The 27,165-nt window shown below is 43.7% G+C and overlaps 1 protein-coding gene across 1 annotated transcript; it reads right to left on the bottom strand.

Moving 5' to 3' along the window:
• Positions 1-5,205: 5,205 nt before the first annotated feature.
• Positions 5,206-26,660, bottom strand: rrn3 (RRN3 homolog, RNA polymerase I transcription factor). Its single transcript, XM_034237670.1, is given in 18 exon segments — positions 5,206-5,691; positions 6,029-6,046; positions 6,048-6,114; positions 6,558-6,710; positions 7,434-7,542; positions 9,985-10,172; positions 10,272-10,402; positions 11,221-11,351; positions 11,448-11,571; positions 12,044-12,139; positions 12,258-12,356; positions 12,822-12,891; positions 14,233-14,296; positions 15,059-15,118; positions 15,353-15,482; positions 16,952-17,041; positions 17,141-17,197; positions 26,304-26,660. Coding segments are annotated over 18 exon segments (1,887 nt in total). The 5' UTR covers positions 26,397-26,660; the 3' UTR covers positions 5,206-5,484.
• Positions 26,661-27,165: the final 505 nt, after the last annotated feature.

The following is a 27,165-nucleotide window of genomic DNA, read 5'->3' as shown; positions in this document are numbered from 1 at the left end:
TGTCGGGTTTTGTGTAGCTTAGCCATTTTAGGCTAATTCGACAATTCAAAATACAACTAAAAAAGAATATCCTCTGGCAAGTTTGAGCAATATTCATTCAACACAGCCAAAAAAAAGCATGAACATGAAAACCCGAATGGCTGAAAAATGGCCCCAGGGACTCTCAAGGGTTAAGTAAAACAATGAAGCACTTGTACTTTTCTTGGGTAATCAACATTATCCTATTTGATACTTTTACTTTATTACATTTTCTCGGCAAATGTTTTACTCTACAACATTTATTTTACACATTTAGTTACAAGTTACTTTGCAGATTTAAGGTTTTGCGATTATAAGGTTATTAATATAAAAATCCACACACATAATATTATAAGTTAAGCTATAGTGTATAGTCATTCAAATAAACCCCAGCCTTACCAAGTGCCACATTGAGGAGATGAACACAAAAATACAACAATATTTTTTATACAATAATTAAAAATATATCTTGCTTAAATTGACTGTTTTGCATAATAATTACTTTTACATAAGGTACTTTATGTATATTTTGTCACCAACACTTTTCTACTTTTACTTTAGTACAATTTTGAATGCAAAACTTTTACTTGTAACAGAGTATTTTACACTGTAGTTTTATGGTATTGTAATTTTACTTAGTCACATACTTCCTCCATATCTGCAGTTTGTAATAGTTATTTTTCTGTCCCACTGTGATCGACCTGCAGTCAGTGTGTTGGAGGCAGCATCAGTCCCAGATGCCCCCCCTCCTCACGTTTGAGAACAGCGCAGAGCCAGAGAGGATTGTGGGAGGACTGGGGCAGGCTGAACCCACCATGGACTACATTACCCAGCAGACTGGACCCCTCCACCACCAGGTCCTCCTCTGACAGATGGAACACAGCCCATGTTTAATGCCAAAGCCTGCCTGCACTGAAAATGAGTGTCTTGTTTTGAAATATACGCCCGTCTTTACAGAGGGTTCAGCAGCGGGGGGGGCACTCTCTTCATTTCTTCATAACATCTGTACAGAAGTCTCTGAGAAGTGCTCTGCCAAATATAACGTCAGCTGGATATCTGTGTGACTCTGACAGCAGGTGGTGTTGGGAGGGCTGCATGTCCGAGCCCACAACACACACATGCTGCTGTAAACCCTCTTAATAACCCCCCCCCCCCCCCCCCCCCCAGATTCCCTCCATGGATTGCATGTAAAGGATGTGTTAGCTTGAAAGGATGCTCCACTGCTGGTCTGTTCAAAGAGTCTCCCTCTGTCATGATACCTGGCTGCATCTGTCTCCATCACAACAAGTGAAATACAACAGTCCCTTTCCCATCTTCCCTCGTGTCCTTGTCATTAAAGAAAGGTAAAGCATGCGTCAGAGATATGGGACTGAGCAGAGCTTCATACTGCATGGTTCCTGATGTGTGTGAGCTCCGGCTGTGGAAACCTGTGTTTGTAGTCAGTCTCAGCAGACATCATAGGCTACACGGGGAACATACATGTCATTTATAAGGACAGCTTTTAAAAATATGGAGCTGTCCTGTATTCAACAAGATGAGTCTCTGATGTGGCCTCATATCTTTCTGTTACTGTTTTATAATAAAGGACCAACTGCTGAGTGGACGCCTCCTGGTGTTATTTTTTTTATACTTCCTTTTTTTGCTTTCTTTACAGTGTATAATTACTGACAGTTAATCATTGATTTCCTTTTAAAGAGAACAGTGCCTGAATGGGGACAGTCTACATTATATTCAAACAGTACAGTTAGTATACCTCCTTTGGATACCTAAACCATTTTGGGTCTGTGAGTTTCCCCATTTTTAGACTATCCCCTTTCATGTTCAGCCATTGTGCACTTTCTGCACTCTTGAGCCAGGTCTTAGTGGTAGCCTTTTTACCAGCAGCATGGAGAATCTTGACAAGATATGTATCTTCTACAAGTATAGTTCCTTCCATATTTCAAGGCAACTTTGAGGGATAACCTAGTTCCTCGCTGACCCCCTGCTGTTTACCAAAATCAACCTTTATTCATCTCGAGGGGAAATTACATTTTCAATCTGGTGTTATTGACTTTACATCACACAATAGGCTTGAAATGCCATATGCATTTATGTAGAGGTGTCAGAGCTTAGGGGGTGCAATGGGATGGAGGTTTGCTTCCTTGCTCAAAGACACATCGGCAGTGGCAAGGAAACAAACTGGCCTCTCTCCAGCTTCCTGTCCCCCTCTGTCTGATCAGGACCTGAAGCTGCCACCGCTCAGTTCCCAAGGCCAATCCATCAGACTGAGCTCCTGCGGCACAAATTATTCCAGTTTCCCCACATTTAACTCTTACAGTAATACAACATTATTTACCCAAAGATACATTCATTTGATCTAGGAGACATGTACAGTGTAACAGCCTGCAGTTTTCCACAGAAGACACAAGAATCTCAGACAGGTATTGTTTGTCAGTGAGGAGTGTTTCAGGGGTTCAGGTACCGGTGCTGTGTGTTTCACCTACAAAAAACATGAGTGCTTGCAAGACGTTGTATAGAAACGAAACTAAAAGTCACTTTAATTGACACAAATCTCAATGACATCAGCCCACACAAATTAGCAGACAAGTAAACTATAACGACACACGATAAAGGAAATGTTCAAATTCGGCTCTGATCGTAACAACATCGGGCCATTCGTGAGGGCTTAAAGTAATACCTGGTAAACAATGTTTATTTCTTTAAAAGAAACTTCCCATTTTTTGTCATGTTGAAACCTTTACAGACCTTGATGGCGGTATTAAAAGGCTTTAACTAATAGACTGGCAACACATTATGTAAAGAGACCAAAAAGACTAATGTTTTATCGTACTGAAAATAAAACAATGTGACCTTGCAGTTAAATCCTTTTTACAGATTCTGGAACTTTACCTTCTGCACCATCTCTATGAAGGTAGATATGGTGCAAAATGCGAGAGCTTGTAAAACCTGATGTGAGCACTTGCAGGAAAGAAATCTGAGCTTGTGTGCATACATTTCCACTTGTATAAAATATCCACGTATCTGTGAACCACATTTGTCACAGAAGAAAAAAAAAAGTTTTGTAACGCTTGTAATTTTCTAACGCTGTGCATGCAGTAGGAACTGGACTGGAAGTACCGGAGACCATAAACGGTTTCGAAAACTTCTGTCACGTAGTGATCATCTTCTCAATAAAACATCTTTGGCCAGAAGACTCAAAAAAACATCAGCAATCAGAATCAAGATAACGGCAGAATAACTAACTGCGGTAGAACTACTCTTTATACATCCATGGGTACATATTCAGATACAAATGAACACATAATGAAATATGACCCCCGGTTTGATGATTGACAGGTCACAGAACAATGGGGGCTATTTAAAGTAATTCACACAGACTCTCTCCTCTTTGCTCTTCTCTCTGTGAGGAGCAGCAAGTTCAGCTTCAGAACAAAGTGAAAAACAAACAATGGCATTAAATATTATTAATATGTCGGGTAGTAATACATTTATTTATTTTCTTCTCAGTGTACCAGAAAGTCTAGTTTATATGTTAGTATTTAAAAAAATCTCCTGGGGGAGAATCCCCCCATACCCCCCTTCTGGGGTGGGTTTTCAGCACGCGTTCCTTTTTATGTTATACAGTTCAGCTTTGATTCCATCATCTCTTTAAACCTTATTTAAAAGCATTCTTTAGTTCTGTGAAGGGATATATGCACTGTACTTCACTTTAATTAAGCGTATATTACAGCACGATTTGTAGTTGAATAGATTTCAGTGGTTAAAAATGTGGTTCCCGATGCCTGACCAGTTGAGAACCACTGGACTAGGCTACTTGTTGCTTTAACTTGTGGCATAGGCCTAAGCCGTTTTCTACAGGCACATTTTACCGGCGTATTTTTCATTATGATTCTACTTGTGATAGTCGGACACGACAACCTGTGCAGCCCATGTATTGATTCCATCCGATAGCTGTTATAATACAAAACAACACGTCTGCCTCTCTCCACAAAGATCAATAACAGCGAACGGATGGTCAAAGTAAGGCACAAATAAACAGAATCACTAGAAGCCTGGTTAGTGTTGCCTGACTTTATAAAGTGTGTGGTTGCGTTCTAGTCACTTTGCTCAGCGCTACTGCTTGTTACAACTTTTATTTGCCATACTCGCCATAAACTGTTAGTTCAGGTTAATCTCGCCCCCCTCCGACGTAAGCGTGACGTATGCGGTTCTTGCCTAGTCTAGACTGACGCTTTTTTCGAGCTTGGTAAGAATAAGAACCGGTTTTCGGGAAAACCGGTTCTTACTCCGCTGCGGCGTGAACAGGAAAAACCGGTGCTTATCAGGCTCAAGCTCCGAACCGGCCCTGGAACCGCGTTGGTGTGAAAGGGGCAACATGCAGGGCCCTGCAGTCATCCGGTTCGACCTGACATGGCTGTGTGACTGACCCGAGCTTGCGCCTCGTCGTTCTGATAGCTCCGCCCCTTCTCCGCCCCCCCCTCCCCTCCCCCCACATCTACAGGTGAAAATTACTTTAGCAACACATTCATTGCAAGAAGTGTAGCAAAAGTCAAGGCCGCAGATTCGTCGATGTATACTGCCACAGAGCAGATTCGTCAAGTTGTAGTGACTGATTTGAGAGGTTGTAATAACCAAGTTGCAGCTGTAATGGAATATATACTTTTCTGCAAGTGAACATTTCATCACTAAGTTCATTTTTTTTCTTCAAGCTACAAACCTTTTTTTCTTCTTCTGTGACTTCAAATTTAGTTCACAGTTACGTGGATATTTTATACAAGTGTAACTGTATGCACACAAGCTCAGATTGTTTTTCTGCAAGTGCTCACATCAGGTTTTACACGCTCTCGCATTTTGCACCATATCTACCTTCATGCATCTCCGCTGCTATGAGGTCAGCTGTGTGATGCATGGGACTCTCATGAGGCTGTTCTGATGACAGGTTGCCGTTTCTTCTTCTCTCACACTCACCAAACCAGGCGACTCCTGGTGCTGAGCTCAGCGCTCTTTATATATGCAGACTGAGCTTCTTGTCTGGGATCAGTTATGTTTTTGGGAGTGTGGTCTGCAGCAGGCATCATGATTTCATAAATAAAGTGATTGCCTCATACCAAAATGTGCTGCCCACACAATAAACAGTTTGAACTTTTTTTCCGTACAGAACCAGACAAAAAGTGAGGAAGGCTCGACAACAGTCTGTGGAGTGTTTAATTAAACTTAAAATACCATACAAACAGCCATTTTGTCCATTTCTTAAAGTGTCAAATAAAAAGGTATACACTTAAATAAATCTTTATTTAGCCTCTCACTGATTCTGTTGCTGTCATTGGAGTTATTGATTTGCATGATCTGCCGTTAATCAATTTGTGAAAATATGTCAAGTTAGACTGAGCAGGTCTACACTTCCTGAAAGTCACTGAAGCTTTCTAGGAAGAGTGCTGTGTGAGGGCAGAGATCAGTGTCATCTCTTCACCGGCTCGTGTTCCTCAGTGTGTGTTTGAGTCCTAACTTAAATGTGATGTGTGTGGTCAGTGTCTCTGGAAGGCGATGGGGGGGGGAGCCCAGGCTGCTGGGGCTGCGGAGGCTCGACTCGTACGAGCTGGGTGTCATTCCCACAATACCCTCTGTCTTCGGCGTCTCCCCGGACAGGAAGTCGTCCTCGTCCTCCTTGGAGCACTGACACACACACACAATGAAGCAACACTCACACACATGAGCCTCAACATCTGAAGATAAGATCAATATGCATTCAGCTAAATAAAATGCATTTTATACCCATTAATAGACATTTCATTGTGTATTTTCATATGTATATGCTTAATTATACCTAAAATGGAAACCAGTTTTACACAAATCCTTGCAAACCAACCGAAAATGTATTAATTCAAATACTTTCTCTGCCTAATATCAAAGTTTAGTTGTGTTATTGTTGGCTGCAGCTCTACGACAGTTCCCCAACATGACAGCAGTGCATTAGAGGATTCCTTGACCAGTGCTCAGCCTATCATCTCACCTGTTGTCCTGTTGTGGGGGGGGGGCTGCTCTGTGTCTGGTAGCTCCTCCCACACCTGGTACAGAGGCTCAATCAGCTGACTGGACCTACACACACACACACACACACACACACACACACACACACACACACACACACACACACACACACACACACACACACACACACACACACACACACACACACACACACACCACACACACACACACACACACACACACACACCACACACACACACACACACACACACACACACACACACACACACACCACACACACACACACACACACACCACACACACACACACACACACACACACACACACACACACACACACACACACACACACACACACACACACACACACACACACACACACACACACACACACACACACACACACACATGTTTTCATCCTATTTGTGTTTGTGTTAAAGGGCCTGTCACGGACTCCTGCAGATATCAGAGGTGTAATAACAGTAATCCTGTGAGGAAGTATCCCATCAGAGGACACAGAATAAGACGTACCTGTGGAGCAGGTAGGGGTCGAAGGGGAAGAAGCTGTCCAGAGGGTTGGTGTTGGTGCCCACGCTGTCCCCCCCCGCAGAGCTGCGCACCACCGGCAGCACGTGGCGGTTGTTCCTCTCTATGATGGTGTAGCAGAACACCACCTGGTACTTCCTGCAAGAGAAGTGGCATGAAACCTCTGGAGCAAGGACCGGAACACGAGGAGACACTGGAGAGCTCCAGCTGATGTCACTGGAGATTATTGGAAGGATTGACGAAGCTCCTGCCCAACTCTGAGCCTCTCTATCTGACTCCTCAATATTTAACTACTCCTCAGAGAATAATCAACATTCGATAACCAGTCAAAGAGAGCTCTGCTCCCAGCAGGCCATATAGCACCACAGGAAGACAACAATTACAGACTTTCCCCTGTTGACTGGGGGGACATGTTGGTTTATTCAACTCTCTCTAATGTAAATATTGAGTATTTCCACGATGCTTGGATCATTAAAAAAGGGAATATTGTACTTTTTATTCTACTACATTATTTTTGACAGAGTGACTAGTTCTATTTACATTGAAAGAAAACATATGACACAAAACACATTTAGAGATTCAACCAGTGGTTCCACCTCTTTGGTAGAGAAATAGAAAATAGGATTATTGCGTAGACAACTAAAGTTGTGCATCATTAAAACATAGTGAACAATTATAAATCTCACCTTTGCCAGAGATCTTAATTCATCTTAAAGCAGCATGTTGCTTTATTAAAACAGCAGTTATATTTGGTGGTTAGGTGGTGCTTCTTTCACCACTGCACGTAACATACTGTGTATGAGAACATCAAAATAAATCCAGCGCTCGTAGTGATACTCAGCAGCAGGGGTTAGTGTGTACCTGGTGATGGCTGCGAACATGCTGCTGACTGCAGGCAGACACACCTTCAGAGGGTTCAGCTGACTCATCACCACACGCTCCAGGTTCAGACCCTGCAGGTACTCCAGGCCTGACACACACACACACACACACACACACACACGATTATTTGATGAGGACTTACTGCCATGTTTTCCAGTTTCCGGTGGTTAGTTGGAAAAGTTAGCTTTCTGAAAACATCATTGTGATGTCCTGATATTCTGTACAATGCTAAATGAAATGGCTTGCTAAAACATATTTGACACATTGTCATGACTTAATTAATTAATCCTAGTATCCTGGTCTTGACTGGCTTTTCAGGACGATCATTTTTGAATAGCCGATTGCAAGTATGTTTGTGGTTAGTCACATCTTAAAAAGCAACAGTGATGTCATAGCTGTGTGAAACATTGAGACGTGGTCCTGTTGAGCAACAGGTGGTGCAGAGGGTGTGTTACGTGCCAGGCAGACTGTACTTGTGTGGTTCTCCTTCCCTCCTGTTTTTCTCTCTGCTCCCTAGGCTCGTCTCAATTGAATATTTCACCTCCTCCTTTCCCTCACTCGCCTCCCTTCCTTGCGTCTTAGCTCCGCCTCCGTAAGATGCGAGCGAGAGACACGAGGAGGTGACGCGAGGACAGAGGAGTCCTCAGGTATTAATTGGGATGTCCTCGTTCACTCAAACGTCACTTTTAAACGACGTCTGTTAATGATGACGTGCACAGCTGTATCCCCTCTCATCGGGCTTAACTGAAGAACCCATTAGAACCGGCCCATTTGTTGTTAAATATTTATTTAATTGAATGAATCTTTCTCTTGTTAGTCAAGGAATGCAATGTATGATGGTTGGTCCTGCTTTTGTGTTCCGTTTTGGTGTAAAATGTAGCCTACATTTAAATAAAAATATAATAATATTAAAGGTGGGGTAGGTAAGTTTGAGAAACCGGCTCGAGATACACTTGTTGTTATATTCCATGGAATGCTCTTAACATCCCGATAGCAATGAATATCTGAAGTTTTGACAAAAAATCCATTAAATATCTCATTTGTGGAAGCCGTGGCGCTGTAAAAAGCACGACCAATCATCTGAGCCGGCTAAAGTAACTGGATGGCCTACCTGCCTGTCAGCCTTCCATCTGTGCAGAAACTTATCTCGTGCCCTCATTGGTCATGTGCGCGTTCGTGTGTGTTGGAGGAGGGGCTCTGTAAGGAAGTGGCAGATTTTCTCCGGCTGTGTATTTTCAAGTTCTAGCGCACTCGAGTTGGTTTCTCCAAAATGACCTACCCCACCTTTAAGGTAAAAGCCTTTACTCTGAAAATGTGTGTCCTGTAGATCCCCACAAACCCACATTCAGGACTGTGCATTTTAAATAATTTAACTCCTGAATATCTTCACACAAAACTATAAAATAATTGTTATTTATCAAGATCTACCCATTTATGAAATAGCTTTCTTAATAGCTATGTTTTAGTGACGTTAAAGATCATTAAACATGACTTAAATTGTTAGTATAACCTTAAGAAATGAATTGCACATAATAATTCCCACGGAGCTGTGAGCACTTTTCCACTCATCTTCCAGTTGTTGGTTTTCCTCTGTTGAAATGGACCAGCTGTGAAGGTGGGGGCGGCGCTTTTATACACGCGAGTAGTGAAAACACTTCCTCGTAGTCTGCTCTCGTGTATCCTCCCTTTCGTCTCCTCCCGCACCCCTCCTCCCGCACCTCTCCTCCCGCACCCCTCCTCGACTCCTCCGTGTGCATTTCAAGTATTGAGACGTCCTTCAAAATGGCGTGTCTTGATCGATTTCCGGGTCAAGTCCCGGAGGAGGGGAAGAGAGGAGTCGAGGAGGGCTATTGGGATGAACCTCCTGTCTTCTCTACAGCTAATCAGCAGCTGATCAGTACCTGCCTGTGCACCTGAGTCTGACGGCTGATTGGATCCTCTCACCCTCAGCTGGCCTATCAGCAGCCAGGGCCGACCATAAAGGAGGCACCCAGGAAGCCTTCTCCCTCTCTCTCACCCTGGGCCAGTAGCTGACTGAGGAGCCAGAATTTGACTGCCTTGTTAGAAACTCATACTACTTTGTTTGTTCTGACCTTTGTGAAAGTGTGTGTGTTGAGAGGTGGAGGAGTTAGGTAAGTCTGGGGTACCCTGTACATTTCTCATCACGTAGATAACTAATGTTAAGACACACTAGGTTAGCGGATTGTTGCCACCCCTGTATTCTGCTTTGTCCAGTTCTGAGTAGTTTAGTTAGTGAGGGTTTTTGTTGGAGTTTTGGTTTCAGAGGATAGATGTAGAGATAGGCCTGGTTTTGTTATGCTTGTTTCTTTTGTTTGGCACAGTATCCTTTGTCTCCTCCTCCTCCTCACACAAAGAGTATTTCTGTTCAGTTCTTTGGTATACAAGGAATAAACCTTTTTGTTAACCTTTACGCTGACTCCCTCATTTGTATTGGTTGTTGTGTGTTATTGTCTCCAGGTCCCCTAGACCTTAGTGGGGACGTAACAGGCTGTCACAGATCAGAGGGTACCTTTCTTCATGTTGCCCTCCAGCATGGCTCTGTGTCTGAAGATGAGGGTGTAGAAGGCGGCCTGGCAGGCGGAGTAGAAGGGTCCGTGCAGGCTGATGTCGCAGCAGGCCGCTCGGCCGCTGTTGTCCTGGCTGTCGATGTAGCGATGGATCCACGAGAGGAGCAGGTCCAGACAGGCCCGCACAGTGCTGCGGGGGGGGGGGGGGGGCATAATAACAGCAGGATTAACATCATCACAGAGGGGTACAGGGCTCACTCAGGCTCAGTGTCCCCGCAGAGTGACTCACAGCACAGGGATGAACTTGGCCCGGGCCAGGAAGCTGCCCAGGTACCCAGCCGCAGCCTGGCGCAGCACGGCGGGCTGGGAGGGGCTCTGCAGCACCTTCCACACGTGCTCCAGGAAGGCCTCCGCCAGCGCCTGGACACACAAATACACAACATATAGAACTCATATCATATGGAAAAACATTCAAACATTTATTATCAAAATAAACAAAAAGCAACTCAAAATGAGGCCTTGTGGGTAAGTGTAATATACAGCGAGTCATTTTGTATGCCCAAAATCACATTGAAGGTTTCTCAATACTCTAATTTCCCCTCCTCGACTCCTCGGACCTCCGGTAGTGACCCGGAAATGGTGTGTAGGTGTGTGTGTGGTACAGTGTGTAGGTGTGTGTGTGGTACAGTGTGTAGGTGTGTGTGTGGTACAGTGTGTGTGTTACAGTGTGTAGGTGTGTGTGTGGTACAGTGTGTGTGTGTATGGTACAGTGTGTGTGTGGTACAGTGTGTGTGTGTTGTACAGTGCGTAGATGCAGCGGACAGACGGGTCTCAGTTGGTTTGGTGTCCTATGCTTACTTTTAATACTTAAATACAACTTTTGGCCCGTAATTTAAATTCCCCATTTCGGCTGCTGTGCCTCCTGTCATCATTAATGGACGTCTCTTTAAAATGACCGCTCAGAGGAGAGGAGTTCTCATTTCTCTAACCGCCTGCTGCTCCCCCTCCTCTCTCCTCGGTTCCCCTCCTCTCTCCTCGGTTCCCCTCCTCGGCTCCTCCGCTCGCATCTCCTGTGGACGGGACTAAGTATCTGGGGTAGGAGTCGAGGAGGGGAGTTAGAGAAATGAGAAGCCTTTAATGACTTTTTGCAAATGAATTCAAAATGACATCATGTGTACGTGCTTTATGAAGTAAGTTCTCTACTAGAGCAGCTTCTGAGCACCATCACCACTACTGACCACTCTGAAGCTGCAGAGGTAGAAGAGTATGAACTGCACATGACAGGAAGCATGTGTGGGCAGGATCAGCTTGTCAAACACACTCAACACATCTCTGTACAGATCCTTAGTCCGGTCCGCGTGAAAAGAGCCTGGGGGGGGCAGAGACACACCTTACTCACACAAACCCTCACAACAACACACAGAGTACATCTTTAAAATGTTATGGATCTGTGTGATTCCGTTACCATTCACATGGCACACATCCTTGATGTATGCCAAAAGGACAGCCATGAGGGTGTCCAGCCTGTCAGCCACTGGGTGGGCCATCACTGAGGGCCTGGGGGGGGCATCTGCTGACATGTCCTCATCCTGACAGACATACAAATGTTAAATGCTTACACACGAGGAACTTGGCCTGGTGTCAATTGTGCATACATAAACAGTTAAAGATGATAACTGTAAGAAAAGGACCACAAGATGACATACATGTAATATAGACATAGCAACAACAATGTGCCGTTTAATATCACAAAATGTTTTTTTGAAAGAAAACAGAATCAAATAGAATATGTGAAGTATTGGTATGAAAGTGTAAAGCTGTGCAGATATAAGAGGTTAGGTTGTGTGGGTGGTGCAGGGCTCACGCTGTCAGAACATATTGCTTCCATTGTGTAGTGCATTCAAGTGCATAGAGTTTATGATGTGGCTGAGGCTCAGTAAAGTATATTGTAGAATATCATCATTTCCTGCTTGTTGTGGAATGCTTCCTGCCAGCAAGTCTTTCCACTTTTTAAATGTATAATATTATTTATCTACAATCTACCCAAAGGGACCACATTACCATTTCAAAGAGGCCTTCCTCTGCCCTGTCCTCTGCTCTCTGACTCTGCACTGTGTTCTCTTCTGCCTCCTCGATGTCTGACCGCGATGCACTCACCTGAAACACACACCGTAACACACACAAACAATCTAGGAGACTTCACAGACTGCTCTACTGAGCTACAGTGTAGAACGTGAGACCCTGTGAAGCCCTTCGGATGACTTGAAATACTTACATCCAGTTTGAGCATCTTCCCGATGATCAGCTCCAGCACGTCTCTGCGCAGTGCGGGGATGTACATGCTGAGCCTCAGGAGGTTGTGGACGTAACACTCCTGCAGAGCAACATACGGTCACCCACAAAGCACTGCTGCGTTCAGGACGCACATCACACTATATGGTGCTTTTTCAAATTACAATACATTTCATGTTTTATAGGACCACGTTTTGAAAGCACTGAATGATTTATTCTGATCTCCTGCTACATTATGAAGCATCTGCTTTCTGCCCCAGAGTCGGAACTAAACATGGAGAAGCAGCGTTCAGTTATTATGCTCCAAACATCTGGAACAATCTACCAGAATCCTGCAGGTCTCTCACCTCTTTAATCCAGACACTTTGCTGTTGCTTTTTATTAAATCAAATATCTATTCATATCTTACACTGCACTCTTAATACCTTAAACCTGTATTATTTTATTATAATTTGTATATATTTGGCTTTTGAATGGCTCTTTATAAATGTATTTAAATATAAATTGTATAATGACTTTCTTGTTTCTGCTCTGTGTGCAGACTCACCAGAGTTCTGGAGGATTTCTGCACGAAGGGGAAGTTCTCCTGCAGGATGGGCATCAGGAAGCGGCTGGTGCTGAGAGCAGAGGACACACCTTCACATTAGAAATCAGACCCCCCGGGCAGGACAGGAGTTGTTGTGAAGCCTCGACCATGCATAGTAATACATGATTTCATTATATACAGTACCAGTCAAAGGTTTGGACACACCTTCTCAGTTCAGTCAGACAACTCACGTGTTTCTTTAACATGTTTATTAGAAGCAGCATATAGTTAAGTTTGGCGACTAGGCTCGGGCCTCATCACTCCATAGATATACATAGCACGATGAGTGATGATCAAATAACTAACCCCCGAGCCTACAGGTGGAAGCTGGGGTGGAAGCTGGGGTGGAAGCTGGGGTGGAAGCTGGGGTGGTGGTGGGGCAGCGAGCAGCAGCGACGTAGAGGTAGCTGCAGCAATAGCAGCAGCAATGCATGGAGAGAGATCTGCAGGTTAAATAGAGCGGCATATTAAGGAGACTCTGTTTGGTTGGTTGTAGAGTGGCAAGGGGGCGTTATGTATGAATGCAGCATAAGTGCTCGAGTTGACTGCCTGAACTAGCTCGCAGGCTTCGCCTCATTCAATGTTTTTTGTTTATTTTAATTGTGTTCTACTTTGTAGATTAATACTGAAGACATCATAACTATGAAAGAACACATATGGAATGATCTAGTTAACAAAAAAAGTGTAAAAAAAAAAATCCAGAATATGATTTTTATTCAAATAAATAAAAACCTTTGATTGATAAGGTGTGTCCACACGTTTGACTGGTAGTGTATGCTAAGCTAGATCATTTGAATAGATCCTGCCTACGGTCCTCTAGCTGTGTCTCCCCGTCTTCTCTCAATCGAAAAAGAGTTACATTTCACTGTCCCTCCTGGCTTCCTTAAGGTCAAGATAGTGGGAAGATAACATCCTGGGACTTATTCACATCACATGTTGCCTATCAGGGTGGATATGGAACCAGTCTGCTCATACTCCAGTTCAAGATAAGTCCAAACTTTTCTTTAGATGTTAGTTTTCATTTTTCCAGAGCAGAACGTTGAAGCATGGATAAACCACAGATTCAATGCAAGTGTTCGGCGCCTAGAAAAGTATTCATATAAATCCTTATAGGAATCACATATTCCTAGACGGACTGTAAAATGTGCATCTTTCACCTTCAGCCAGGACCAGCACGCATATGTTTAATATGTTTCATTTTTGAAATGTTGAAACAATGCAGTGATAAGTCATCTGGCTGGTTTTAGATAACATTTGTTATGGGAAGTTCAGAGCTGGTTCATTATGGTTCCTGCACACACCAAAGCCCAATCTTTAGTTCAGGTGGGTAAACGAGTGACAGGAGGAGAAAACAGAATCATGAGTGACTTACGATGGAACGTATCTGGTGATGAGCTGCAGCGCCTGGTGACACTGATCAAAGTTCCTGGGGAGGTCTGAACAAATCACAGCAGCAGAGGAGACGGTCCGTTTAACATCAGTCCATCATCTGGAGTTACCATATTCATACTCATCATGCCCGCACAACCTGTCGAAACTTTCAAGCAGCAATAAGACCATCACACGCCTCGGCCAGATGTTGAGATCCGACCAGATGTCTTCTGTTTTACCTTCACAGCCGTTGGTGTGAGGGCGATGATGAACAGATGAGGACTGCTTTAGATCGCTATGTGAATATGTGATTACTGTATCGTTTTTTAAGTAATCAACCGAAAAAAAATCCTCAATTTGTGTGATGGATCAAATGAGTTGGATTTTGTTCATCTTTCTTTAAGAATATAAGCAGTAGCAGTAGTATACTGCAGTTAGCAGTAGAGCAAAGAGTTGTTTGCCTCAATGAAAAAATAAATAAAAGTCTAAACAGCAACAAATACCTATTGACGCAGATTATTTGGTATAATAAAAACATGTTTGTAAATTATTTTGAAATGTCATAATAAATGTTGACTGAACAATGCACCAGTCCTACACATCCTACACAGCTAATATACTATCTGGTTTAAGCAATACAAGGAGCTTTCAATGTGAATATAATGAACAGAGGTTTGAATGTACAAACAATCAGCCCTCTGAGATATACGATATCTCTGAGAATGTGAGTTTGTTATATTATAACATACTCACATTCTCATAGTACGTTTTTGATGCTAACATTTAGGTATTGACATTCCACGTGGAAAAATAAGGAGGACACTTACTTTCATCATCATCGTCTGAGTCAGAGATATCCACCCCGCCTTCACAGATGGTCACTCTCTCTGGAAACAAGAACACATGTTACATCTCCACTGAAGCTGGTTTACAGGACATACAGGACACAGCAAGTCTGCACTCTGCTTTCAAACAGAAATGTAAACACTGCAAACATAACATGAGGACCAGACCAGGAGAAAACCAACATGATGTCACTACTTTGACAGAGTGAAAGCTTGAATCCCATTTATGTATTCTATCAATATTTTGATTTTTGATAAGCAGTGAGAAGGACTTACTGGGGCTGAAGTGTGAGACCACCATCTTGAGGCAGGCACACAGGTACACAGTCTGAGCCGACACCAGGTTACTGAGGAAGGCCATGTACTCCTCCACCACTGCCTGGCTGCGGCCCACCCAGGGGAGCCTCTGGAAACACAAGGCGATAAATCAAAAGTCAAAATTGGTGCTCATTCATTTTTACATCCAACCCACTCCTTTGTGCATGTAGCCATTAGGCTGCACAACTAACTGACCCCTACAATCATTTAACAATGTCTTCACACTGTGTAAACAGTTTGACATAATTATATTGTTGTTAATTTATATATATATATATATTAGGGCTGTCAGTCGATTAAAATAGTTAATCGCGATTAATCGCAAATTAATCGCACATTTTTTATCTGTTCTAAATGTACCTTAGAGGAATATTTTTCAAGTTTTTAATACTCTTATCAACATATGAGTGGACAAATATGCTTTATGCTAATGTTTATTATCATTTGAACAATGACAAATATTCTCATGAATATTAAACACAACAACCTGGAACCTCTCTCATACAATACAAAGTGTGTGTGTGTGTGTGTGTGTGTGTGTGTGTGTGTGTGTGTGTGTGTGTGTGTGGTGTGTGTGTGTGTGCGTGTGCGTGTGCGTGTGTGTGTGTGTGTGTGTGTGTGTGTGATGGATCGTTGGAGCTATGTGCAACTCAAGGCATATGCTCGAACGGGAGCTGCCTGGACGCTGCAATCATGTTGCGCACTACCCGTGCTGAGTGTGCTGACTTCTCGTACAATGTCCCACTGTCTGGCTTCCTGCATAAAGTCAAGTGCTCGGCGCAGTTGTCGGCGAAATGTCGCTCCTCTGTTTTCATTGAAACAGCTCCTTATATCCGTTAGCGCAACTAGCTAGCACCAGATGCTAACAACAACAATACACGTAAGGTCTCTCTCTCGCTCGCTCGGGCCACACATACACACACCCTCCCAGTCCTCCCGATGGCCAGTCGGTGCCTGCCGGTGAGCGTGGAAGTGTGGTCTGCCACAAGCAGGCAGCAGGAGCGGGGCTGTCAGCATCAGCTTGTAGATGGTATTTTAAACTCGATGCGCTCTGAAACTACGGGGCGGCCGAGGAAAAAAAATACACATGCGTTAATCGCGTTAAAATAATTAGTGGCGCTAAAAAAAATTGTATTAACGCGTTAACTTGACAGCCCTAATATATATATATATATATATATTGTTATTTACATAGTTCTTATCCTTTTTATCATTATTTGAACGTTTAACAGTCTTCTCCTGTTCTATTACTGCTGCTGCTGCTTTCACACCTTCATTTCCCTTTATGTTGATCAATATAGGTTTATCTTATCAATAATTGATTAGCTGACTTATGATAACAGCTCTTAAAAGGGACAGTTAGGGACAAGAACAATACAATACTTTGTAAATAAGTTGTTTAAATGGATTGTGTTTGTCTATAATTGTGACTTGATGAATATCCGATCACATTCATTGACCAATTTATGCATAAAACAAGGATATTCCAAAGGGTTCACTTTTTCTTGCCACTGAGTAGTGAGCTACAATAAGCTTCCTCTCTCTTTCCACACTCACCAGGAGAGGGTAGATCAGCTGTTCATGGTCCTTATTCAGCTGGGTCACACAGCTCCGAAACTCCTGCAGCCACTTGATGATCTGAGCATCCTGTGAGAGGAGAGAGCCACTGATCAACACACTGATACACACACACACGGCAAGGCAAGTTTATTTATATAGCACTTTTCAACACAAGGCAACACACACCTTTATCTCAGGGTCCGACAGCTGATGTTTCAGCAGCTCATAGTCCCCAGAGTCTCCCTTAAAGAGAAGAGAAACAGCGTGGCTTTAAAGGAAATACAGCACCTTTCAACACAAGGCAAGGGTTATTAACGCCTTTGTTACCTCGAGACTGGATTACTGCAATGCTCTGTATGTGGGTATGGATCAGGCCTCAATTAAACGCCTGCAGCTAGTTCAGAATGCAGCTGCACGTCTTCTCACTGGCCATAAAAAGCGTGACCACATCACCCCAATTCTGGATTCATTGCACTGGCTTCCAGTTCGGTTCAGAATAGATTTTAAACTCCTTTTATTTATTTTTAAAGGAGAGGTGTCATGGCCATTTCCACTGATCATAATGCCATTGTTGAGGTCTACTAGAATAGATTTATACTGTGCAATTTTCCAAACTCACATTGGTTTCTCAAACAGCATCTCTGTAAACTACGTGTATTCACTCTCTCCACTAAACGGCTCGTTGCAGCTCTTGCCCCCCCTCCCTGTGAGCCCAGTGTGCTCCGATTGGTCAGGACGTTGTGAATCGCGTTGAGCTCCGTGGAGGTGTGATTTCCTTGTTTAGCGATACACAGCGAAACACAGCCAAACTCACCCTGAGCACACACAAAGTCACAGCCGAAGTAAAAACAATAAGTGTGGCTTGATATTGAGTAAGAAAAAGGTTGATAAACGCTGTGAGAATGGGTCTGCAGAGAGAATGGGTCTGCAGAGAGAATGGGTCTGCAGAGAGAATGGGTCTGCAGAGAGAATGGGTCTGCAGAGAGAATGGGTCTGCAGAGAGAACGGGTCTGCAGAGAGAATGGGTCTGTAGAGAGAATGGGTCTGCAGAGAGAATGGGTCTGTAGAGAGAATGGGTCTGCAGAGAGAATGGGTCTGTAGAGAGAATGGGTCTGCAGAGAGAATGGGTCTGCAGAGAGAATGGGTCTGCAGAGAGAATGGGTCTGCAGAGAGAATGGGTCTGTAGAGAGAATGGGTCTGCAGAGAGAATGGGTCTGCAGAGAGAATGGGTCTGCTGTGAGAATTTCGCCACGATCCCAACTGTCTGTTATCAGCCTGCAGCCAGGGAGGAGAGATCAGCAGAGCTGCATGCACTGAGTGTGTGAGGAAGTCCGTGGATTGGTCAATTTGGACCAATCAGCGGGGGCTTAACGTAACGGCTCCACGGATTGGTCCATTTCGTTCCGGGGACGACATGACATCATGATGTACCCGGAAGAATCAAATGGACAGTGACGTTTCACCAACGAGGCGTTTTGGGGAGGTATTTTCTGTATTAGAGTTTTACTCGCTACAGGGTGTACTTTGAGGGTTTTGACTCTGCAGACCGTTTACATGCATAAAAACCTTCATAACACACAAGGGGACGGGTACTAACCGGAAAGCATGTCATGTGACCTTTAAAGCCCTAAATGGGCTGGCTCCTGCCTATATAGCCGAACTCCTCCATCGCTATACCCCAGGCAGAGCCCTAAGGTCTGCTGACCAGCTGCTGCTGGTAGTGCCTAAGACCAGGCTCAAAACCCGAGGGCACCGAGCCTTTGCAGCGGCTGGCCCTAGGCTCTGGAATACTTTGCCCCTCCATGTGAGGTCTGCCCATGCATTTCCACTGCAGCGGGTAGCCCCGTTTAAGCGTCCTTAAATCGTCCTCAAGCGGCCAGGCCAGTTTTTGGTGGCCTTTCCATATAGCGTAGCACCGGCTAGCGGGTACTTTTTCCGGCCCCATAAAATCGTGGTTCTATCAGGCCAGGGCTGAACTAGTGACGTCAACACTCTCGACTGCTGATTGGTCAGAGAGAAAGAAAAGATCGCGCGCGAGATCATCCCTGGCGTCGCATATATATCTAGAAGCAAGCTTGCAGCATTTTTATAAACAGCATTTTTGTAAACGGAGGAGCTACAAAAATGGCAACGTCAAAGAAAAGCACACCGTGGTCGACCGAGGAGGTGACGACATTCCTACATCTCATTGGGGATGATCAAATCCAGCGGGAGCTCGACGGAACAACTCGAAATGTGAACAAAAACAAAGCCGATCGTCCCGCCTACACTGCGTTGCTACCCCAGGTCCTAAACTGTAATGGTAATGCGCCACGGCTTCGGACGGCAAGCGAGGCAGCCCGAGGCCTGAGTGAGGACGCTTAAACTGGGCTACCCCGCTGCAGTGGAAATGTGCCATTAGCTATTTTATCTACCTCTGGAACAAGCTAAACTAGTTATAAATATATGTATTCTTCACTGTCGGGTCACTCATTACTGAATCAGTGAGCATGAGACGGATACTGACAGGCTGTCAGGAGGGAGAGAGAGGGAGAGCGGAAAAGAGAGCACTCCCGCTCATTTCTCCTGTGTTATTATCCAAAGTTAATGTAAACTTGAATAATGTACTTCATTTGAATGTAATAATTATGTTGGTTGTTGTTTGTGGAAGCGCGAGTGAATGAGCCCCATGTGCAACCTCTTTTTGTGACAGATTTTTGCATTAAATTATAATTCTTCTGAATCATATTCCTATTGACAGCTAGTTTCTATGTGAACATTATGAGATGGACAGCCAGAGAATAAATGAAAAACAGTTATGAAATACTATATGACAAAACAAGAATACAATTTAAAAAGGGGAGTGATTTGTAAAATATCCATAAAGAAAAATCTGTTTACAGTTCTGTTTCATATGGGTGTTGAGAGATGTATCCCAGGGCTCGACATTAACGACTGCCCGATGGCCCGGGGCCATCTAGTATTTAGCTCGGGCAATGAAGCCTCACCTGCTGGTTGCCCGATCGGGCAATCTATTATGCCAGTATCATGCAGCTGGCGGATCCAGTAATGAGTGACCCGACAGTAAAACTAAACATATCTATAACGAGAGGTAGTTTGAGAGGTCATTAAAATAGCTACGTGTGATATTCTAACTGAAGTGTGTGTTTTGTTCCGCTCACCGCTGCATGTGATCATGCAGAGCTGCGTGTCGACTCGTCAGCAGCAGCTGATCTCTCTCTCCCGTCAGATTAGACTTCACTCGCGTTTATGTCCATATCGATCAGATCCAGCTAGTTCTAGCTAATGATATGATACCTGCTTATTAAAAGACACCTAAACAATAAGTGTCGCTATGCAACCGGGTGAGGCCACAAAGTATAGCGCAGCATTATGCATTTGTTTACATGCCCACCGGAACCCCGAGGCATTACCAACAGATCAACGCACAATCAACCCACACAGGAAATCTCTTTCTCCACATTAAGACCCCGGCCACACGAGGACGAAAATGGCTAAACGCATAGGATTAACGCAATCGCAAACAAGCTTCCGTCCACACGCAATAGTTATCCGGATAGTGTCTGCCCACACGAGACCGCTCCGTTTAGCTTCAACCGCTGGAGAAGCTGCAGTACATATGCAGGAGCCTGTACGTGGCGCTGTAACTTCCTCCACAAAAGCAGCGAAGAAGCATGGTTGTCTTGGTTGCCCTTCTGTTTATTCTCCGCGGTGGGGGCCGAGGGAACCGGGCAGAGTTTTTCGCCAGTCAACGTGTATTAAAGTTTAAACCTTCCGACAAAATTATAAAAGTGCCGGTCAAAGGTCTTCTTTGTTATTTATTGAGCTTTAAAACAAATGAATAATGACTCTATATAATATAATAATATAAATACACGGAGCCTCTCTTTTTCCTCCCTCTCTTCGGACAGCGCCAGTGTCTGTTTCATGCAGCAGCTGATCCAGTAATGAGTGACCCGGCCGACAGTAAAAATAAACATATTTATAACTAGTTTAGGTAGTTTGAGAGGTGTCTCCGTCCTGTCAGATTAGACTTCACTCGTGTTTATGTCCATATCGAGAGAAAGATAAATAATCTGAATTCAGTGTGCAGTTTACTTTGACGCGGGGGTGAGTAGCAGAGGTGGGGAGAGGCGGGGCTATTGCGCAATCATTATCAGAAAATGATCGCTGAAGCTGCAGTACATATCCACAAAAGCAGCGAGTAAGATCCCCCCCGGATGTGTAAGTCTGCTGTAGATGTTGCACAAAGAACTGTAGCATGGTCAGTAGCGTCCGGAGCAGGATAGCAACTCTGCGATCCGCCATTGTTGTTGTTGTTGGTGGCGGAACACATCAGCAATGGCGCGGGGTACGCGGAGGGGAGCAGCAGAGGTGGGGAGAGGCAGGGCTATTGCGCAATCATTATCAGAAAATGATCGTATAGGGCGCACACACGGAGCCGTTTGACCCCCCAGAGCGTTGCATATGCCGTTCTATCCACCTTGGGACCCGTTATCGTTTCCTCAGTCGTTTAGTGCCGTATGCGGTCGTCCTCGTGTGGCCGAATGGTCTATATGACACTAAACAATAACGCTAACGGCCGTCTTCGTCCTTGTGTGGCCGGGGCATAAGTGTTAGACATTAGAATTGACTATTCTTGTCTGTCACATACTCTTCTTGTCTGTCACATAAGTGGCGCAACTGAAGCGGTATTGCCAGGGCTCTGGACTAACTTTTTCCCCCATCCTCCCGGAACCGTCCCGAAATACAATCTAAGCTGTCCCGAAATTAATGTGGACCGTCCCGAATTTAAAATGTTAGTTTTTCTACATTATCATTAGTTAAAATCATCCAAAGTGACCTTTAACATAAATAAAACATTATACAAATCATTAGATGATAATTCATCAACCTTTTTATTTGAGTAAATCATTCAATCACAGAAACAAAGACCAAATATATTTAAACAAACACACAAACGAGAAAATTACTCTAATATTGAATCCAATCAAGTCCCATCCAATTAACAAAAAAATCCAACACTGTCCTGAAGACAGAACCCAGAGTAACCACTAACCAGGATGACAGTCTGTCAGTCAGGAGACCTTTACAAACGGCCCCGCCCCCTCGCACACAGACGGGAGAGAGAGATCACATCTGGATTGGAAAGCTCGAAAATACATCATAGACGCATGTTGTAGTCTTATTGCATATTAGAAACGGAGTTGGTGAAACTAAAACTGCGATATAATGTGTATGTAGCAATAATACATATGACATATTTTTTAAATGTCTCCAGTACCGATAAAAAGTCCGATAACGTCGGAGCTTAACGTTACCACTGTCTTTAATAATTCCGGCCCGTTTAATACCGGGGATCGGTACCCATCCCTACATGGGGAGAGGCGCAGCATATTGCTAAGGACTAAATACGATGGAGGGTTCTCATCTCAGCCTTATTACCCATAGGGGATGAAGAGGAGTAAGTAAATAAAGAGGCCGGTGCTCCAGGGTCTGGTTCTCCACGGGATGCCATTGTACATCACTCAACCCGCGAAATACACACACTCAGTACATAGCTAGACCCGCAAATTTGCGGACCAGGAATTCGCGGGCACAGCCAGCGGCACAGCTGTAGCTATACATGTGTGTGTATTTTGCGGGTAAATGTTTTGTGCGTGTGTGTTTATGTTGACAAGGAGGTTTAATGTGCTACACAAAACGTGCAGTCGGTTTCATTTTCATCGCCGTTTGTAGTAGTTAGCAGGGTATTTTTATTTTAACTCTCGTCCCAAAATTATTTTTTATCCTCCCCGACACTATTTTTTCCGGCCCCGGGACGACGGGACGTCCTTAAGCTCGAGCCCTGGGTATTGCGCTAAAGGGAAATTATTTTGACCGGACATTTTGACCGAAGAGATTTAGATTTGCCGGCTAACGGGAACTCTGACGTCGCCATTTTGTGTGCTTCGAGGATGCGCTCGGCCCCTCTCGACTACTGCTCGGGTCTGCTCGGTCAGCTTCCGGATGAGGAGGCATTCGTTCGACCAACTTACAGTAGATAGTAGGGGTGTAACGGTACACGTAACCGTAGCGAAATTATTCGGTACGGGCCCTTCGGTTCGGTACAGGTGTGTACCGAAGTGTACCGAACGAATATAACGTTAAACGTAAAAAATTGAGAACGTGAACAACTTCTTGGAAGTAATCTCAGGTGCTGCGTCGCAGCATTCAGAGTAATTTGCTCACATTGGGTTCAACGCGTCATAGAGCGAGCAAGTCATTTCATTGGATGAGAGGCATACTATGAGAGCTGGTCAGAGGGATGCGTTCAAATGTAGTCAGTAATTTGAGGAACTGTCAAAAATTAATGGCGAACGCAGATAAAGTTGAACTCGAAAATCCTCCAGCATCATTGAAGTCTCCGGTTTGGGAACATTTTGGTTTCGCAGTTACGTACAAGGATGACGGACAAAGACAGGTGGACCGAACCAAAGCTGTTTGTCGGCATTGTTCAACTAAAATTGGTTACGCGGCTGGCAATACATCAAACTTGCACACTCTTGAAAAGGCATCACCCGAACGTGAATATCACCGGTACCAAAAGAAAAAAGACTGAAGTGCAAACCCAACTCCCGCTAGCATTTAAGCCTCCACCACTCGCAGAAAGATCAGACCGAGCCAAAGCTATTACAAACACCAAATATCCTTATGTTGCCATGTTAGCAAAGCGCTACCTGGCTGTATCTGCTACCTCTGTCCCTAGCGAGAGGGTTTTCTCCACATCAGGAGACATTGTTAGTGCCAGCAGATCTGCCCTTTCAGCAAGCAATGTGGACAAGTTCATTTTTATTTAAAAAAACATGAAAATACAATGACAAGCAAGTCATAATGTCAAGCTGGCTGCTTAGGTGCTAGTACAGTAGGCTACAGTTCAAATACAGATGATTTCAGTTCATCGAAATGCTGCACCTTAATGTTCATTTTATTATATTTTGTATTTATTTGAGTGAATATTCACAGTTTAATAATAATTAAAAACCCAAAACTAATAGTTTATGTTTTGTGAGTACTAGTACAGTAAAGTTCAAATACAGATTATTTCAGTTCATCGAAATGCTGCACCTTAATGTTTATTTTATTATATTTTGTATTTGAGTGAATACATTATTCACAGTTTAATAATAATAATAAAAATATATATATATGTTTTGTTTTGTGAAAAAAAATTCTGCTGTACCGAAAACGTACCGAACCGAGACCAAAAAACCGAGGTACGTACCGAACCGAAATGTTTGTGAACCGTTACACCCCTAGTAGATAGCATTACAAACATTTGTAACAGGGGCCATAATAGTGTAAATAATGTTTGTTTTGGCAGTTATAACTGAATGTAATGTTTTCTACTTTTTTACATCTGGGAAGGCATTTGCCTTCATCAGATGGAAAGTGTCTTGATCAACAAATTAAGTATTTATTATAGCTATGCAGGGCATGCAAGCGAGCAAACACAAACAACAACAAACAAACAAACAAGTGAAATGAAGAATAAAATTGAACAATATAATATTGTGGTGGTTCATCTTATAATTCAGTCTAGAGAATGCACCAGACAGCATCTAAGACCTGCAAAAATCTAAATTTTCTAGGGGGAGGCCCCCCAAACCCTTCGTGCGTCATTTTGTCCGCGCGCATTTTCAGGGCAATCTCTATTGTGCTCAGGGCCATCTGTAAATTAGCTTAGACGGCCCACAGGGCCATCTCCCAAAATCCTTATTGTCATGCACTGTATCCATAGATCTCTTAATTTTGCTCTCAAAGTGCACCAGATTGATGCTTTTAACTTCAATATTTAAAAAAAAATCTTCCCGGGGGAGGATGCCCCCGGACCCCCCTAGAGGAGGCGAGGACCCCCCTAGAGGAGGTTAGGTCCACGGTGTTTACATGCTTATTTATACAATAAGTGTGCGTATACTAACATCATAAGAAAAGTTGGTTCCGTGTTGTGTGTAGTGAGAACGCGCTAGAGTGAGGGGGGGGGGCCCCCAGGCCAAAGCTCGCTTAGGGCCCCCAAAAGTCTAGGGCCGGCCCTGTGAACAGCTCTCAACATGCCCAGACTTGTAGTGATTTTCACCTCTTTTAATACTTTTCGCCTCATTCTGAAAGAAAGAAGGGGAGGAGGAACTTTGCCTCTCTATAGAGTGGCGAAGTCCCTCCCCTTTCCGGTGGATCTCCATGGGACCTTATTTCGGAAAAATTATGTATTGAAGTCAATGGAGAGAGAAAGATTATTTCTCGATCTCGTTTGAATTGTGCCACGAATTACACATATGATGTTTGTCAATTTAAAAGATAATTTTGCCAGTCAAAAAAAATAAAGTGTCGTAAAACTGTGAAGTAACACATTTGTTTGTGTGAAACGCAATGTTTAATGTCAGCCATTTGTGCAGATAGCACGAAGTACAAAAGATCGCCGATGCTAATGTAGTGTTAGCATTTCTCCCCCGGGCTTAAATTGTGTATTATAGAATGATCACACCGGTGTGACAGTACTCTTCAAAGGGTTCACGAAATATGACTACTACTCTTACCGTTTAACATTTTGGATTACTTAATGTTACTTCATATTAAGGCTAATAAAAATGACAAGGCTGTAATGCTAACTAACGTGCTTGCTACTAGCTAGGTAGCTAACTTGATCCAGCCACTCCTGGTCCTTTCATCAGACGGGAAGCGAAAGAACGAGCAAGACCCATTGCTGGTATGATAACAACCTGGTACTAAGCACACAGGCATCTTGTTAAAGTTATCTTATCTATCTCTTGTATTTAGTGGAGGAAAACAATTGTGACATGGGGTTCTTTTATTTGGGGTTAAGTACATTGTCAGAATAAGTGAGGAATGAATGTAACTTCTGTTAGATAGCTATCATATACTGAATACATATTTACTGTGAATGTGTGCAAAAATGTATGGCATATAGCTGTCTAACATAAGTTAAATTCATTGCTCACTTATTCTGACAATGTACTTAACCCCAAATAAAAGAACCCAATAAAAGAGTTGTTCAATAATAGTGAAGTCACGTTGTAATAACAATAACTCATCTCTCTCTCGTTTTCCTTTTGAGCTTTGCCAAAAGCCACTGTGTCAATGTTGTCCTACTTGGGTTGCCATCCGGAGTTGTCCAATATGGCGGATCATCTCGCACATGCGCGCTGCAGATCGGGTAGTGACAGTCGGAAAGTGTAGGTGCGTATTTATTTGCTTTGTCCTACGTAAGCAACCTTCCCACGCAAGGCTTTATACATGAGGCCCCATGTGTTAGTGGCTCCTCTCAGCGGGCAGTGGAGGGTGGAGCTCTCACCTGTCTGTGTTTCGCCAGAGTGTCCGCCACAGTGCCTCCGAACCGGACCGTCTTCACCGGAGGAGAGTTCAGGAAGTCCCGGTCTATCTCCATGTTTCTCCGCGAGCATGGAAAAGTTGCTTTGCTTTGTCAGCTGTGTTCACGCTAAACCCTCCGGAGAACACACATGTTACATGCTACATGTTCCTCTAATGGAGCCGCTAGCAGTCCTGTGTGTGTGACAGCGGTAATTATTATAGAGTTATTACAGTGTTTTGAAAGTACTGGCCGACTGTTCACTGAAAGCGCGTGCGTTCACAGCAGGAAGAGAACCCCTTGTTTACGGAAGTGAATGTAGCTCTGCAATGCCGCATTCAAAGTCGTCCCCTCGAATCATGGGGCTGAGGGTTCCGGTTGGTCGGTGTTCTCTGTCTGCTTCAAGGAACAGTGTATTTTAAAAGGGTTTTATTTGTTTTTGTGAATGTTAATTTTGCAAAAGTCACAATTAACATTATGCGGTTTAAGTAACATTATAAATAAATCAAAATGTAAATATAGTGCATTGAGTGTTGTGAAATTACTACATTTACTGAAGTACTGTACAAGTAAGACTTTGAGATACTTGTACTCAGGGGCGTAGCTGGGGGGGGAGGTTAGGATGATTCCAAGGGCCCAGCACTGGGGGGGGGGAGAACACTATTATTATATTTTTATTAATATGGTTTTATTATTATCCTAAAGTAAGTTAATGTAGATGACTCAAAAGTATAATTGCCTGTATTAAAAAAAAAAAAACGTCACAAAAGAAACAAACAGGTGCTTGTTACTCTGTTTGACAGAATGAGCACCCCTCCCTTCATTCATTGCATGGTATGGGCGCCTG

Source organism: Gymnodraco acuticeps, unplaced genomic scaffold (genome assembly GCF_902827175.1).
Source record: "Gymnodraco acuticeps unplaced genomic scaffold, fGymAcu1.1, whole genome shotgun sequence".
NCBI classification, from domain to species: Eukaryota; Metazoa; Chordata; class Actinopteri; order Perciformes; family Bathydraconidae; genus Gymnodraco; species Gymnodraco acuticeps.
Note: the sequence above shows the minus strand (reverse complement) of the source record. Positions and strands in the feature narration are given on the sequence as shown.